At 51.8% G+C, this 16,715-nt stretch overlaps 1 protein-coding gene across 6 annotated transcripts; it reads right to left on the reverse strand.

The window, feature by feature from the left end:
• Positions 1-1,826: 1,826 nt before the first annotated feature.
• Positions 1,827-15,895, reverse strand: MAMSTR (MEF2 activating motif and SAP domain containing transcriptional regulator). 6 transcript variants are annotated; one of them, XR_006640274.1, is made up of 11 exons: positions 15,753-15,895; positions 15,125-15,412; positions 13,919-14,010; positions 13,129-13,298; positions 12,766-12,950; positions 12,341-12,443; positions 11,975-12,169; positions 11,488-11,691; positions 11,355-11,409; positions 9,436-9,573; positions 1,827-3,175 (listed from the first exon to the last, which is right to left on the reverse strand). XR_006640274.1 is itself a non-coding variant. In XM_025269451.3 (11 exons), the coding sequence occupies exons 3-11, from the start codon at positions 15,180-15,182 to the stop codon at positions 10,899-10,901; spliced, it is 1,293 nt and encodes a 430-aa protein (XP_025125236.1). In that variant the 5' UTR covers positions 15,183-15,208; positions 15,327-15,412; positions 15,753-15,886; the 3' UTR covers positions 10,071-10,898. The 6 variants fall into 6 exon arrangements, 5 of the variants coding, with proteins under 5 accessions (XP_045019451.1, XP_045019450.1, XP_025125236.1 ...); XM_025269451.3 differs by lacking the exons at positions 1,827-3,175; positions 9,436-9,573 and adding an exon at positions 10,071-11,182 and having other exon boundaries at positions 13,919-13,957; positions 15,125-15,208; positions 15,327-15,412; positions 15,753-15,886; XM_045163516.1 differs by lacking the exon at positions 9,436-9,573.
• Positions 15,896-16,715: the final 820 nt, after the last annotated feature.

Consider the following 16,715-nt stretch of genomic DNA (forward strand, 5'->3'; position numbering starts at 1 on the left):
CTGCTCATCAGTCCAGGAGTGGAAGGAGATGTGGATTCTATCCCTGGGTTGGGAAGATCCCTTGGAGAAGGAAATGGCAACCTGCTCCAGTATTGTTGCCTGGAAAATCCCATGGACAGAGAAGCCTGGTAGGCTACAGTCCATGGGGTCGCCAAGAGTCAGGCACAACTGAGTGAGTGAACGCACGTTTTTGCACTGTGTGGAAGCAGCACTTTTCCAGTTCCTTTGGTACTTGCAGAAAATTCTGTTGTATTCATCAACTGTGGCACATCCATACTCTTACTGAAGGTTTTCAGGGTGTTTGTTATTTTTTGCTTTTACAAATAATGCTGGGGAGAATATCCTTGTCATTTGCCATTTTTGGCTGTAGTGTGAAAAATCTTTAGGCATGCGTACTAATACTTCTTTTTAAGGATATATTATTAGAATTGAAATTTCTGGGTTGTGGAGTAGGCATTTAAAATCAATTGTGCTGCATAACTTGTGGGGGAAAAAAAGTTCTGTCCCAGCCCATTCTCCCACAGTCTTGCCAAAGTTGGATACTACTATCTTTTAAATATTTCTCTGATTTTTTTTTTTTTTTTGCCTGTGCTGAATATTTGCTTTGCAGCTTGGAGGCTTTCTTTAGTTGCTGTCCACGGGCTCTAGAGCATGTGGTCTCAGGGCAAGCAGCAAGTTGTTGCAGTACACAAGCTCTCTAGTTGTGGCAGGGCTGCTTAGCTGCCCAGCAGCAGGAGGGATCCTAGTTCGTTGATCAGGGATGAAACCCACATTCTCTGTATTGGAAGGCGGATTCTTAATCACAGGACCACTAGGGAAGTCCCTCTTCAGTTTCTTTGGCAGGGATGGGGGGCAGGGCATGGAAATGGCATCTTTTTCAATTATATTTCTCTTTGAGTGAGATCTCTTTTAGTCTTTTTATCACTTCTCCTGAGCTTTGAAGTCAGTCTACTAAGCCAGAGTCTCAGATTCTCAAACTCAATAGGCCAAGGTGAATTCAGTAATTCTTCATTTTGCTCCCCTTAAGCTATTTCTCTTTCGAATCTTTTCTCATCAGCCACACCAAGCCCTCTGCGTCAACCCAACCCTGGGTTTTAATTCTTTCCTTTTCTTTATTTGCCACCTTCTGTCAGTTACAAAGTCCTGATGGTTATTTTTTAAATTCTGACATCGTACATGTGAAACATTCATAAAATGTACAGTTTAAAGAATAACGGAGCAGAAACCTCTATCCAGATTAAGGCCAGATGTTTCTGGGGACCCCACTACCACTCTCAGGTTCGATGATTTGCTGGAATGACTCACAGGACTCAGCAAAGCCATTGGACTCACGTTTGTGTTTTATTACCGTGAAAAGATGGGGCTTTCCAGATGGTGCTGCTGCTGCTGCTGCTGCTAAGTCGCTTCAGTCGTGTCTGACTCTGTGCGACCGCATAGACTGAAGCCCACCAGGCTCTCCCATCCCTGGGATTCTCCAGGCAAGAACACTGGAGTGGGTTGCCATTTCCTTCTCCAATGCAGGAAAGTGAAAAGGGAAAGGGAAGTCGCTCAGTCATGTCCGACTCTTAGTGACCCCATGGACTACAGCCTACCAGGCTCCTCCATCCATGGGATTTTCCAGACAAGTGTACCGGAGTGGGGTACCATTGCCTTCTCCTCCAGATGGTGCTAGTTAGTGGTAAAGAACCCTCCTGCCAGTGCAGGAGACACAGGAGATGCGGGTTTGATTCCTCGGCCAGGAAGATTCCCCTGGAGAAGGGCCCGGCAACCCACTCCAGTATTCTTCCCTGAAGAATCCCATGGAGAGAGGAGTCTGGCAGGCTATAGTCTATGGGGTCTCAAAGAATTGTGCGTGGCAAGTGACCTTGCACGCATGCATGCACAGTGAAAAGATACAAATTAAAATCAGCAGAGGCAAAAGGGACACAGAGTAGAGTTCAAGAGAGATCAGGTGGAAGCTTCCAGGGGTCTCTCCCAGTGGTGTCATATGAACAGCACTTAATTCTTCTGGCAACCACGTGTGACAACACAGTGCTAAGTATTGCCAGGGAAGCTCCTGCAAGCCTTGGTGTCCAGGTTTTTTACCGTGGGTCGGTCACATAGGAATGTCTGGATGCCCGTGTAACTGACCTCCGCTACTCAGTCTCCCAGCACCACCAGAAGTCAAGCTGATACAGTAAAGTCCAAGTCCCCAAGTAAACAAAGACACTCTTATCAGGTAGGACAAGCCAAGGGCTTTGAGGTTATGTGCCAGGAGCCAGTCATGGGTCAGTCCTCTCTTTGGAATACACGGGGTTTGAGCATCCCAAGACTGCTGAGTTCACCCTTTAATGCACACCTGGGATGCTATCAGAAAGCCTCTCTCCCCTACTGCAGCTAATGGTGACTCTCAGTTTTGCTGGCATATTTCTATCTTTCTTTATCCTTTTACCATCTCTAGATGGAAACACATCATTTTGTTCTATTTGGTTTGTTTGTGTGTTTTTTTGGCCGTGCCACTTGGCATGTGAGCCCCCTGCATTGGAAGTATGGAGTCTTAACCACTGGACCACCAGGGAAGTCCCTGGCTTGGTCTTTATTTCCCAGTTTTACTGAAACACAGTTCATGGACAATAATAGTCACTCACTTGATAGCAGCATTATTCATTATAGCCAAAAAGTAAAAACAACCGAAATGTCCATCAACTCCTGAAGGGATAAACAAAATACAGTGGGTCCTTAAAATGGCATATTATGCATTCATAAAAAGGGGCGAAATTCTGTAGCCAAAAGTGGGGGTCTGGCTGCTTACTGCTCAAAAGCTAAGAGGCAAAGTTTGTGGAAAGGAAAGTCGGCGTTATTTTGGATGCTGGTAACTGGGGGCAGGGAGGGTGGACTTCTGTTCAAAGGCTGACCCCCACCACCACCCGCTCCACCACACCCTGACAATCAGTGGGAAAGAGGTTTTATAGACCGAAGGAGGAAGCTACATGCAGAAATGTCACAGACAGCTCTGACAGTCATCTTGAAATTGGTCATGTGGTGATATGATCAGCATGATCCTGATTGTTTTAAATACAGTTAATCTTCAGTTCCAGGGTCAGTTTTTTCCCATTTCCTTGAGGCCAGTTCTCAGAATTGTAGCAGCTCATGTCCTGGCTACCGTCTGGTCATCATTTAGTTAATTTCTTCAACCCTGTGGAGATTTCAATATCTACTATTATCTATTACGTAGCCCTTGAAGAGGAACTAAGTGTCCTTGACTCTGCTTACTAACTAAATTGTTATTTTTTCATCCTGTTGGACCGCTTTTCTTTGCTTCTACATTTTCTCCCTTCTCTGATTAAATTAATTCTTTGACTAAAGTTTTTCCACAGACAAAAGGCAAGCAGAAGATGCGGTGGGGAAGAACCATGGGATCCTGCTCTGTTTCAATACTGTACATGCTAAAACATACGCCAGCCTTGGAAACATTATGCTGAGTGAAAGAAGCTGAACACATGGACCACTAATGATTCCATGCATATGAAATGTCCAGAACAGGCAAATCCAGAGAGACAAAAAGTAGATTAGGAGTTGCCTACTTGGAGGAGGCTTCCCCTGTGGCTCAGACGGTAAAGAACCTGCCTGCAATGCAGAAGATCCAGGTTCGATCCCTGGGTCGGGAGGATCCCCTGGAGGAGGGCATGGCTACCCACTCCAGTGTTCTTGCCTGGAGAATTCCATGGACAGAGGAGCCTGGTGGGCTGCAATCCATGGGATCCCAAAGAGTCAGACACAACCGAGTGACTAACTTCACACACACACACACACACACTGGGGGAAGTTTGGGAGGAAATGGGCAGTGACTGGTAACGGGTGTATGGTTTTCTTTGTGGTGATGACAACGTCCTGATATTGATTGTGATGCTGGATCGGCAACTCTGTGAGTATCCTAAAAAAAACAACCCCTGATCTGCTTCTGTTACCGATCCAAACTTGCTCATGTGCAGTAAAGCCAATCTGCTGACACTGGGTTGTGGCGAAGCAAAGCACAGCATTTACTGCAGGCGCCAAGCAAGGAGTCCAGGCAGCTGGTGCTTAAAAGACCCAAACTTCCCCGTGGCTTTTAGGGGAAGATTTTTAAAGATAGGAGCAGAAGGGTGGTTGTAGGGTGTGTAATCAGCTCTTGGACATTCTTCTGATTGGTTGGTGGTGAGGTAATCAGAAGTCAACATCATCAGCCTTCTGGTTCCAACCAGTCTGGGGTCTGCAAACTTGTGGGCAGCATATAATTAACACCTTTCACCTGGTGGGAGTTTCAGTATCTGCAAAACGGCTCAAAGGATGACTCAGAATATTATGTACAGCCCTTGAGGAGGAACTAAAGGTCTTTGACTTAAAACAAATTATTTGTTTTTTGGCTATACTAGATATTTGTTGCTGTGCGTGGGCTTTCTCTAGTTGTGAGTGGGGGCTATTCATCGTGGTGGGCAGGCTTCTTGTTGCAGAGCATCGTCTCTGGGGCTTCAGTAGTGGAAGCACATGGGCTCAGTCGTTGTAGTGGACAGGGCTAGTTGCCCCGTGGCATGTGGGATCCTCTCGGCCCAGGGATGGAACCTGTGTCCTCTGCATTGGCAGGCGGATTAACTACTGGACCACCAGGGAAGTCCAACAATTGCTGACACTTAATGAGCATTTAAAAGACGCTTACTCCTTGGAAGGAAAGTTATGACCAATGTAGATAGCATATTCAAAAGCAGAGACATTACTTTGCCAACAAAGGTCCGTCTAGTCAAGGCTATGGTTTTTCCAGTGGTCATGTATGGATGTGAGAGTTGGACTGTGAAGAAAGCTGAGTGCTGAAGAATTGATGCTTTTGAACTGTGGTATTGGAGACGACTCTTGAGAGTCCCTTGGACTGCAAGGAGATCCAACCAGTCCATTCTGAAGGAGATAAGACCTGGGATTTCTTTGGAAGGAGTGATGCTAAAGCTGAAACTCCAGTACTTTGGCCACCTCATGCGAAGAGTTGACTCATTGGAAAAGACTCTGATGCTGGGAGGGATTGGGGGCAGGAGGAAAAGGGGACGGCAGAGGATGAGATGGCTGGATGGCATCATCGACTTGATGGACGTGAGTTTGAGTGAACTCCGGGAGTTGGTGATGGACAGGGAGGCCTGGAGTGCTGTGATTCATGGGGTCGCAAAGAGTCAGATACAACTGAGCGACTGAACTGAACTGAACTGTATGCCAGCATTGTTCTAAGCACTTTACACATGTTAACTTGGTTATTCCTCACACCAACCCCACAAAGTACTATTGCCTTTGTTCCCATTATATGGATGAAGGAACTGAGGCACCGAGAGTTTGAATGGCTTGCTCTAGGCCAGGAAGTTAGTGATGGAGAGAGAAGTCCACTCAGGTGGATTTGACCCCAGAGATGAGACTCTCAGCCACCGTGGCACCTACCGCCGTGTCAACACACTCCTGGGTGTGTTTCCCAGAGAAAGTCTCCCATGGGTCCCCAAGGGGCTGTGCTTGATGATGACGATGAGGGAGAGGAGGATGAGTGATGGAGAGGGAGAGGGTGAGGGTGACGGTCTCGGGTGGCTGGTGGAGCTGGGAGCTGGGGGGTGGCAACCACTGGTGCAACTGAAAGAAAAAATAAGGTGGAAATAAAAGGCAGGATAGAAGTCAGTATTGGAAGCAGCCAACTAGATATGTGGTAACGGAGAGGGGAGGGAAAAAGAGACAGGGAGGAAGGGGTGGGGTGGAAAGAGAAGAGGAAGAATTTTTTTTTTTTAAAGGAATTCCCTGGTGGTCCTGTGGTTAGGACTCTGGGCTTTCAAGGCCAAGGGAGTGGGTCTAATCCCTGATTAGGCAACTATGATCCCACAAGCTGCACCACCAGAAGAAAAGAAAGAAGAGAGAGAGAGAAATACATACCTATATATATGTATATTCTTCTCCAGTCTACCCAATGAATATGAATGTACCCTTCTGGGGAATATGTCTATAAGCTAAACTGGTAATTTGGGTAGTTTGTCAAACATTGGGCTTCTCTGGTGGCTCAGATGGTAAAGAATCTTCCTGCAATGCAGGAGATCCGGGTTTGATCCCTGGGTTGAGAAGATCCCCGGGAGACGGGAATGGCTACCCCAAATATATTCTTGGTCTTTTTCATGTTTCCATTGAGATCATGGAAATGCAGGTGGGAGACCCCCTTCCCCATATGACCTCATCCTCCCCCCAGCTCCCCCACAGGTCCAGCCCTCATTTTTCCCGCCCCCTCGGGGGAGGCCTAGCACTCTCCTCAGGGGCAGGAAGAAGCAGCTGAAACTGTTGGGGGAGGTATACTGACTGAAACCATCCACACTGGGCAGGCACCATAGTAACCATCTGGTGAGTTATTTTATGACAGGCGGTCCTGGTAAGGAACACGGAACTAATAAACCACTGCCAACCAGAAGAGTTCAGGAGAGGTGAAAAGGAAACCCCATGTGTACTACCACCTGCCAGAATCCTTCTTGCTGACATCCATCTTGGCTGTGCCACCAGGAAGGACTCTATGAGTTGGAATGATCAGCCAAAGATAACCCAGAGACAAATCCCATCACCATAAAACCCTGAGACTGCGAGTCACGTAGCAGAGCAGTTCTCACCCTTTCCAATAAAATCTCTTGCTTTGTCAACACCAATTGTCCATGTGTTTCCTTGGACAATTCATTTCTCGGTGTTAGACAAGAGCCCACTCTCGAGCCCTGGAAGGGGTCCCCCTTCCTGCAACAAAACTTCTGGAGAAGGGCTGGGGGACAGGCAGAGAAGACAGGACCCAAGCCCATCCCTCTGGTTCTGGATTCACACCTGCACACCCCACCCATTCCTGGGTCTGTCTGTCCTATCTCCACCTTCCAGACAGTTGCTTAGCTAGCTGCCCCTCAGATCAGATCAGATCAGATCAGTCGCTCAGTCGTGTCCAACTCTTTGTGACCCCATGAATTGCAGCATGCCAGGCCTCCCTGTCCATCACCAACTCCCGGAGTTCACTCAAACTCACGTCCATCGAGTCAGTGATACCATCCAGCCATCTCATCCTCTGTCGTTCCCTTCTCCTCTTGCCCCCAATCCCTCCCAACATCAGAGTCTTTTCCAATGAGTCAACTCTTCGCATGAGGTGGCCAGAGTACTGGAGTTTCAGCTTTAGCATCATTCCTTCCAAAGAACACCCAGGGCTGATCTCCTTCAGAATGGACTGGTTGGATCTCCTTGCAGTCCAAGTGACTCTCAAGAGTCTCCTCCAACACCACAGTTCAAAAGCATCAATTCTTCAGTGCTCAGCCTTCTTCACAGTCCAACTCTCACAGCCATACATGACCACAGGAAAAACCATAGCCTTGACTAGACGAACCTTTGTTGGCAAAGTAACGTCTCTGCTTTTGAATATGCTATCTAGGTTGGTCATAACTTTCCTTCCAAGGAGTAAGCGTCTTTTAATTTCATGGCTGCAGTCACCATCTGCAGTGATTTTAGCCTCGGCTCTTCTCTGGGACTGCACACACTTTGAGGCTCTCAGCCCAATGCCACCCTCCTCTGGACGTAGGAGAGATGGGGACAGAGTGAAGAGGACCCGGGGTCAGGCAGAGGTGGGAACAGAGGCACAGAAGTGTCAGAAGGGAAACAAACAAAGGAAGACCCCTTCCCCAGGGCTGACTCTATCCCTTTCCCAGCAACGTTCAGCCTGACATAAAGGATCCTGCAAGACCCAGCCACCACCCACCTCTCTAGTCCCAGATTCTGCCATAGCACGGACATCCACTTTTTATTCCAGGAACCCTGACCTCACACGTTTCCCCAGGTAACAGCACCCTTCACACCTTCAAGCCTTTGTGTGTTCTTCACCCTCAACAAGGATGCTTCTTCCAAGGCATTCCTGACTATCTCCTCCTCAATCCTCTGAGTCTTAGCAAAAAATGTTTCCTCTGACCACCCTGTCCCATCCCCCGTAAATTCCGGTACTTTCTAGGATTCATGCCCCTCCTATCCCATTGCCATGAAAATACTTATCACCCTGCATTGGGACTCTCTCTTTTCAAATGTCTGAGCTTCACCAGAGCAGAGATTGAGGCTCTTTGATTTTTCAACCCTGAGGGCACAGGCTGTGAATTTATGAATCCAATTTAAAACCCTACTCCAACACCTCCTGTCTGTGTGATACTGGGCAGGTCACTCCCCTTCTCCGATCTTTAATTATTTTCTCTGGAAAGTGAGGGTGACAAATTCTACCTGGTTTGGAAGACACCAAAGATTCCCTTTCCCTCATGGTAATGAGCATTTGTTCCCTTCCATTTTTATCTTGAATCTTCGACATTCACTGGAGTTTACACACTTTGAGGCACTAGAATTGTTGATCAGCAACTAGAAATGGTGGTTAACATTTATCAGTGCATGTCACTTGCCAGGTCTGGTTTGTGGACAGTCTCAGTGAACTCTCTCAGTCACACTGGGCTGTAGGAACGAATAAAGAAACTTACACGACAGTGACAAGGGAAGTCACGACTCTAGGCACTGTAACATAACCAATCCGCAGCACATTCTCACTTGTAGTGGACATCGTTGTTGGCCTGCCCAGGTTCCCTCAGATTCTTCTTACCAGTTCTGTGCACCCAACACTCAGCCTCGGAGTGTTTTATGCATTAATCTTGCCTTTTTATTTTCTGTATTTCTGGAGCTTTGACATCTGGGGCTTTGCTGATGGAGGGACTGCCCTCCCAGGGCTGGCCAATTCCTAGAGGTAAGAAAGGACTCACACCTAAGCATGCCCTTCACATGCAAACCAACCAACCCAGAGCCTGTACCTCAAACCACTTCCTGTATGGATCTCTATATTTCAGGCCACTATTCATCTGCCCCTCCAAGGCCAAGTTCCAGGTAACTGGGGACAACTCTTACACCCCAGAGCCTGCTGACATTATTCAAACTAGACAATCCTGAGCTTACAGATCCTTGGCACATCTGTTATTTCCTAAGGAAACCACAATAAAGTCTCTCGGGTCCAAGTTTCTCCTCTTCCTCTCTACCTCCTGACTGACCCTGGTGCTTCTCCATATACCCTGTATAGCTTGGCTTTGCCCCCTGCCTTTGGGACCTGTGAAAATAAAAAACTGTTTTTTGTTTGTTTGTCTGGCAATTGTCTCCTGATCTATTGGCCTCACCATACCTGAATAATAATAAAACCTATATTTTAAAACAGCTTGCTGCTAACAGCTTACCCTGCAGCTTTGTTTCCAGGACTGCTGGTGGGCTCAAGGTGCCTGGGAGTTTATTTCTTGCCCCCTTCTTGTGACCTGTGGCCCACGATTGCCTTAGAGGCATATAGTGGCAAGTCTCCAAAGATAGCCCCCAATGACCATGCCCCTGAAATTCATACATTTGTGTAGTTATATTTCATATTAAGCCTGGCCTTCCCCGACTTACATTAAGGAGTAGAATGTAGTGGAAGTGACACTGTGCCAGTTCCAAGTTCAGTCTTTAAAAAACTGGAAGTTTCTGCTCCTTCCCCGAGGAATGCTCACTTTGGGGAGCCCTGGGCTACCAAGTAAGGGGTCCAGCTACCTGTTGGAGAAAGAAACCACGTGGAGAGGGAGAGCAGTGAGGCTACATAGAGAATGCAAGAAGGTCAGGTATCCCATTGTCCAGTAGAGTCATGCCTCCTAGCCATCCCTACCAAGGAGCCAGATGCAGCTGAGTGCGCCATCTTGGATATTATAGCCCAACTGGGCCCTAAGATGACTGTGGCTTTAGTTGATGCTGTATGGCGTCAAAGAACCATGTCACTGAGCCCAGTCAGTCCACGAAATTGTGAACAATTACAGGCTAGTCCTAGGTGGCGCTAGTGGTAAAGAACCCACCTGCCAATGCAGGAGACATAAGAGAAGCAGTTTCCATCCCTGGGTCAGGAAGATCCCTTGGAGAAGGAAATGGCAGCCCACTCTAGTATTCTTGCCTGGAAAACCCCTTGGACAGAGGAACCTGGTGGGCCACAGGCCATGGAGTCACAAAGAGCTGGACAAGACTGAAGAGACTTAACACACATGGAATTAAGAACAATCTAAATCTTGGGGTGGTTTGTTATTCAGTAATAATAAACCCAAGCAGGAATTTCCATTTGCCTCAGAGGCCCAGTTCCCTTTGCTTCAAGGTGGGAACAACTCTACAACTTGATTTATCCTCCAGAGCTCCCCACGGGATCAGGCTCAGGTTGGGACTTCACCTGACATCACACCTTTGTTAGTCTTCTTCCCCATCCCTGTTCTGTTTTGTCTATTCCTTTATTGTTTTCTCCTGGGAGCATGTCTTAACTAAATCATGGACACAAGGATCTTGTCTCAGATTCTGCTTCTAAGAGAATCTGACCTCAGATTCATGACACATCTGATTTTTCTCATCTCCAGTCAGAAGCCAAGGGTCTGGCAGACTATTCTCTCTCCCCACTCATCCCTGTATCCCTGTATCCGCATCCAAAAAAGCAGAGACCACCTTCCAGGCTCCCCAGCAACAGGCAGCCATCTAGTCGGTGAGATGTGGGGGTGATAGTGTGGAACAAAAACATCCATGAGGTCTCTGAAGGAGGCATCAAGCAGCTTGTTTGTCCTGGTCAGCAGCAAACGAAACCTCTTTGCTCCCAACAACACAAGCACAGAGAGGATCATATGGAGGTCAGGTGGAAGTTAGGAGGTTGGTATGTCAGCAACAGTGGAGGGGCCAAGTGGAGATGAGAGTTACCTCCGATTTTGTGTCTGTGGTGGGAGGGGCTCTGCTAGTTGTTCCAACCGCCTCTGCCCATCCCCCCACCCCCACCCCGCCACACACACACACAGAGCCTATCTGTGACCTCTCCATCTCCACCAGTTCGCAGTCCCTGGAAACCCCAAAATCCATCACCATGGATCCTCCAGCAGGTCCCACAGCCTGGTGCCACTGGAATCAGATAAGTCAGCAGAGAAAATGCTGGGGGCTGGAGGGCCACAGCCCAGCGAGGGACCCCCACTCAGAGCCTCCAGCCAATCCAAGAAGTCCGTCGGGCCCCTGGGAGAGGGGGACGGGGAATTCGTGGGGGACGGAAGTGAGGAAGAGAAGACAGAAGAGAGGCCTTCAGAGTCCGGGGAGGGGGACAGCATGTCGAAGGAGCCCGGGAAGTCCAAGGGGATGGCGGGCAGCGGGTCTGCAGGGGAAGAAATGCAGCGTGAGCTTAGGAAGGCAGAGGTGCGGACCCTAGCTCCCTATTTGTCCTTTCCAGGAGTCTAGGTCCCCAGACCACTCCTCCCTAAGACCCAGGAATCCAGAACCCTGGACCCCGTCCCCCTTTTCCTCAAATCTAGGAGTTCGACTCTTACCCTCAGGCTCCACCTGATCCTCCAGGATGTCATCAATGCCCCGGTTCGGAAGCAGCTGCGGACAGGGAGCAGTAGCGTGAACCTGGGACTCCAGCCTCATCCTGTCTGAGGCCCTAGGCCCGCTCACTCTCACCTGCGCTCTGCGGATCGCTTCCTGCAGCTCCTCCTCCAGGGTCAGAGCTGTTGAGGCCGGTGCTGAGGAAGGGACTGGCGCTGGAGCTGGAGTTGGAGCCTGAGCCGTCGTCGCAATCGGAACCGGAGCCGAAGCCGAAGCAGTCACCAGGGTTTCCGCGGCACGTGGAGGAGGCGGCGAATGAGATGTTGGACTCAACTTGAACTGGAACCGCGAAGGGTAGTTTCTATAAGCCGCGCCCACTAGGGAGTCAACCCCACCCACTCGCCGTCTGTGGTTCCACCCCCTGGCCTGCGCCCTGCCCTTCACCCATTGACCCCACCCCTTCGGCCATGCCCCTTCTTTCATTGGCTTCCCTTCTCCTAAGATCCTCCCCCTTGGCTCTTAACCACGCCCCCACACTTTATTGGCTGTTCTTTTCTCAGCTTGCCGTCCCATCCCGCTTTGACTTCTCTTCATTGGTCCACGCACGCAGCCCCGCCCTCACCGAGCACGCACTCCGGGCGGCTCCCAAAGCCTTGGGCCTGAAGCGAGGCCAGGGGGCGCCCGCCGCACTGTCCTCGCGCCGAGCCTTCGGCCGTTCGCGGGGCGGGGCGCCGCCGCGCATGCGCTCCAGAAGCATTGACTTGGTCCCCGACACCGGGAGGCCTCGCAGCCGCAGCTGCTGCCGGAGCTCTGAGACCTAGGGTGGGAGGCGGGGAGAGGACGTGCTAGGCGGGCTCCGGGGCGCAGGTGGGGGTTTGCTGGGGCTGAACATTTGGAACCCGAGAGAGGACGAACTGGGGACCCGGATCTCCAACGGAGCAAAGGCTGTAGGGTTAGAGGTCTGAACCTCGGAACTCCCCAAACTCACCGTCAGCTCCTCCAGTTTGAGGGTCTGAAGTTCCAACTTATGTGGCAGGGGCGAGGGGCTGGGGACTCCTGGTGGGGAGGGAGTGAGGGGTGTGGGCTTCATCCTGGCGATAGTTTCGAGGGGGAAACAGAGATTAGAAGGACCAGAAAGAGGAAAGGCATTCTGGAGTCCTCAAAAACATGGGTTCATGAAGATGCGGAAAAGTGAGGGACCCGAGTTATGGGGCTCTGAGCGAGCAAGCATGGGAGGCTAGTTCCCATTCCTGGGAGAAGAGGAACTGAGGGGAGAGGGCCAGACTCTTCGGTAGGAGGTCAGGATTCCTGAGAACTGAAGGAAGAGGGGATTGAGGACCTGAACTCTTGGGTCCTGGAGGAGGAGGGAGCTGGCGGCCTGAACTTCCCGGAGAACAAAAATGGGGGTCATACCTAGGAGGTGGCTGCTGTGAGGTTGTCCCTTCCCACAGAGGCGGTCCAGGGGGATCCAAGGGCGACCCTTCAACCTGGGGGTCTGCCCTGTACCCTTGTCTTGGCTCTGGGGGTATGTACTGGTGGTATGTCAAGTTCCCCTTGGGCTTGGGCTCCCTCCAGTGTTGGGAGGTCTTGGGAGACTCCTGAAAGAGCAGGTATGATGTCATATGCTTCTGCTCCGTTCCTGCTCTCCTGTCCCAGAGCCCCATGCAAAGTATGGGGTCGGCTTGTTACCATCACAGAGAAGTACAATGGGCAGCAGCAAGGAGGACCAAGGCTAGACTCTCAGGGGGACTTCCCTTCACCCTGATAGAGACTCACCTTCTTCAGGGACCAGCAGGGTTTCGGCTCAGGAAGAAGGACTTCAGGGTTGAAGAGGAAAGGGGCTGGGCCCAATGGGGAGGCAGGGGCCAGAGCCAGAGCCGGATCTGCAGCTGAGATCCATGGATCAGGATCCAAGACTGGAGAGGCGGTGAAGGACCCCGAGAGGGCTGCGGGCAGCAAGCCAAGCAGGGAGAAACAAGGCTGTGTGGGAAGGAGGGCCCTGGAGGCCCCAGCCCCCAAGTGCAGAAGGATATGTGGGGAGTGAAAACCAAGTGGTGGGAGCTAAGTGCCGGGATTCCTGGATCTAAGGGCAGAAGCACAAGGGATCCAGACTTTTACATTCTCAAGAAAGGCAGGAATCTCATACTCAGCCATCAAGGGGTGTGGTAACAGGATCCCAGATTTCTGAGGTTTTGCTGGGAGAAGGGTGGAGCCAGCACTCTGGGTTCTTGGGGAGAGAGAGGAGCTGAAAGTCACATCCTGAGATTTGCATGTGTGCCAAGTGTGGAGTCTGGGATGCCTATATTCTCCCAAGAAACAAGATCTGGATTCATGCATTTCAGTGGAGTGGGAAAAGCCCAAGGGCAGGAAGAGAAGCTCCTAGCCAGTGGGGCAGTTGGGGATCTGTACCCGTGGGTCTTGGGGAAGGACAGGAGGGGACCACAATGAACCCTGGGGCATAGAGATTGGGCTCAGGAACCAAAGCAAGATGTGTGGCAGCTGCCCCCCAAGGGTGCCCTAAGGGAAGTGGGGCCACTATTCCCTCCCTTTCAGGGCCCACACTTACTCGGGTCCTGATACCGTCTGTGGATCCGAAGCTGAAGGACTGTGGAAGGAGTGGGAGGAGAGAGGCGGGAAGGGAGTGTCCAAGAGCCTGGCCTGGCAGGCGAGTGTGAGCTGCAGTTGTTGGCGGGACATGTGTGTCCAGCCCCCTTACACACCCTGTACAGGCGGGTGGGCAGGCAGCCTGCTCCCTTCCCGGGCCTCCTGCCTGCTCCCTGCCAGCACGGCAGCGAAGGCCAGAGCTGTTCTGGGGCGGGGAGCCAGCCAGCATGCAGGCAGGAGGCAGCCTGCCCCTCCCCCACCTGCCCCCGTTGCAAGCCTGCACCCACACTATCCTCTGCCCAACTGCCATCTGAGTATCTGTGCTTCGTTGCTTCCTTTTATCTGCGCATCCCGCTTTGCACACGCCCACTCCCTACTTCTCAGCCTCCCTTCAGTCACCCCTTTTGCACACCAACCTCTAAACACGTATTTACCTAGGCTCTAGTCTTGCACTTATACCACTTTTATACACTAGAGCCCTTTGTTACTCTTCACCCTTGCCTCACCATCTTGGCACGTGCCCCGCCACATTAACACACTTGGTTGTCCACTAGGGATTTCACCCCCAGTTTTGTAGCCAGGATCTCTCTTTGCATGTTTCTTTGTGCACATGTACTCTTGCACACTCCTTGCTCTCTGGTTCCTGGTGTCTTTGCACCCACCCAACCACAGAAGCAGACTCGTCCGCACCCTCAAGCATGCTGTGTCTACTCCGGACTTGGCCTCCAGGTGTGCACCCACTTGCACACTTTCCACCTGCACTGAGACCTGAAATGCCACATTTGACACAAGGCTAGAGAGCTCACTGTCCCCTTGCCCGTAGTTCCACTCCAAAGTCCCCACTCTGGACACTCTTCTGCTTTGAGCACTTGTCACTTTAAGCCCCTGTTCCTTTGCAGTCCTAGGTCCTCTGCACACCCACCCCTGGCCACCCACTCCCCACTCTTCACGCGAGCATTGCATCAGCCATTTGCACACTCACTGTCAACCAGAACTCCACCCCTTTGCTGGGGCCTCCTTTCTACACAAATAATGTTTTGCATGGAAAACACATGCCTCTTGGGGATCACCTCCCCACATTGCCCCGCGGTGCATACTCCCAGGTTGAGAATATATTCCTGGGACCAGGAGGCTCCCTTCCCGACGTGCACAGAAAGAAATCTCTCACCAGATCGGAACTTGGACCGAATGATTTGGGAGCGCTGGGAGGAAGCCGCCAGGGTCATTGCCAAGGCTGGGATGGGGATCTGGACTGTGTGGGGGGAGGGGGGAGGCAGGATCAGAGTGGAGGTCAGGAAGCGTCCCCTGCGTGTGAACGCAGCAGGGAAAGGGCCTGAGGAACCTAGAGAAGGAGCGGCCTCGGGCCATACCTTCTGGATCCTGGGAGTGGAGGGGACTGCGGGCCCAGACTCCTGGGTGTGAGAGAGGACACGCCGAGGGCCCCAATTCCTGGAGCCTGGGGAAAGAAGCACCTGAGGCCCAGGACTCCTGGGTCCTAAGAAGGAGGGCACTGGTGGCCTGGACTCCGGGTGTGTGAAAGGAGATGGAGGGAAAAGGGGAAGAAAGGCAGGAACTCTAAGGGGCCTAGAATACAACAGCCTTGATCAAGAAGGGAAGCGAGGATCCCACAGGACCGTAGGGAGTGGAAGGGTCTCTGACACTTGCATTTGAGAAGAGTGCGGAGGCTTGGGTGGGCGTCAGCCATCACGGTTTGTGGGGAAGGGACTGGGATCACAGAGGTGACAGGAGAGTTAAGGCGGCTTCCCCTCCCAGCCCCTATCCCAGGGGCTTCTCACCAGGTGGACTCTGCGCAGCGGTGCTCTAGAGTGGGTCGAGTCGGGTGGTTAAGGCTGGTGGCCTCAGGCTCCGCCCTACCAGCCTGGGACCGCCTCGGACCCACCCTTTTGGGGGCGTGTCGGGAGCGGGGCGGGGGGGGGGAGGGGCGGGGTAGACAGGAGCTCCTCCTGGCATCCTGAGAAGGGGAGGGAGCACGGGCTGAGAGGGGCTGGGGCGGGGCGGACCTCGGGGTTCCCAGCTCGCTCCTCCTCCGCGTCCTGGGGCTGCGGGGTCGACTGGGCAGCGGCGGGCAGACTGACAGAGGCAGGTGCCAAGAGAGGAGCTCGGGATGAGTAGCAGTGGCAGGTGGTCTTGCCCTGGCCCTGCAGACAGGTGCCACCTGTCGCTTACTTTTTCCCTGACGCAGCAGCAGGAGTCGGATTCGGGGCGGGGTGGGGGGAGGGGGGAAGTTCAAACTGGAGCCCCAACCTCCTGAGTCTGAGGGAGGAGGGGACTGGAGAGCTAAATTCCTGGGTTTGAAGGAAAAGAGGCAGAGGCTTGAACTCCTGGGCCCAAGAGAGGAGTGGGTTGGGGGCCCAAATTTTCGGATGTGAGGGAGGAGGGAGTCAAGAACAGGGACAAGAGGTGTTGAGACTCATCAGGGTGCCCAACAGGCACAAAGGTCCAGAAGGGGCTTGGGAACCCAGACTCCTGGGTCGGAGGGAAGAGGCTGGATTATGGGCTATGGGGGTCGAAGGGAGCGTTGGCTGTTTCCCAATGGCAGGACTGATCTTTAGCTGAACAAGTTTAGCGCTCCGTCCTGAGGTGTGTGGGAGGTCCCAGCACCTGGATTGGATTACAGGAAAGAGGGCAAGCTGAGGCCGTGGCTATAAATACCTCGTAGATTGGGCAGGAGCCCAATGCTCCAGGCAAGGGCCCTGGTGACTTATTTCACAAAAAATCATCACCACTACCGCTCCGGA

The sequence above is a fragment of the Bubalus bubalis genome, chromosome 18 (assembly GCF_019923935.1).
Source record: "Bubalus bubalis isolate 160015118507 breed Murrah chromosome 18, NDDB_SH_1, whole genome shotgun sequence".
Taxonomy (NCBI): domain Eukaryota; kingdom Metazoa; phylum Chordata; class Mammalia; order Artiodactyla; family Bovidae; genus Bubalus; species Bubalus bubalis.

Bases quoted from the DNA above. Each gene is read 5' to 3' on its own strand.
- MAMSTR (XM_044930843.2), bottom strand. From the start codon at position 15,324: ATGGCCCGAGGCCGCTCCTTCTCTAGGTTCCTCAGGCCCTTTCCCTGC. The intron at 14,011-15,124 runs GTGAGAGATTTC...CTCGCCTGCCAG, and splicing joins TCGGTCCAAGTTCCGATCTG to GCCAGGCTCTTGGACACTCC. The intron at 12,444-12,765 runs GTATGACCCCCA...AACTATCGCCAG, and splicing joins TCACAGCAGCCACCTCCTAG to GATGAAGCCCACACCCCTCA.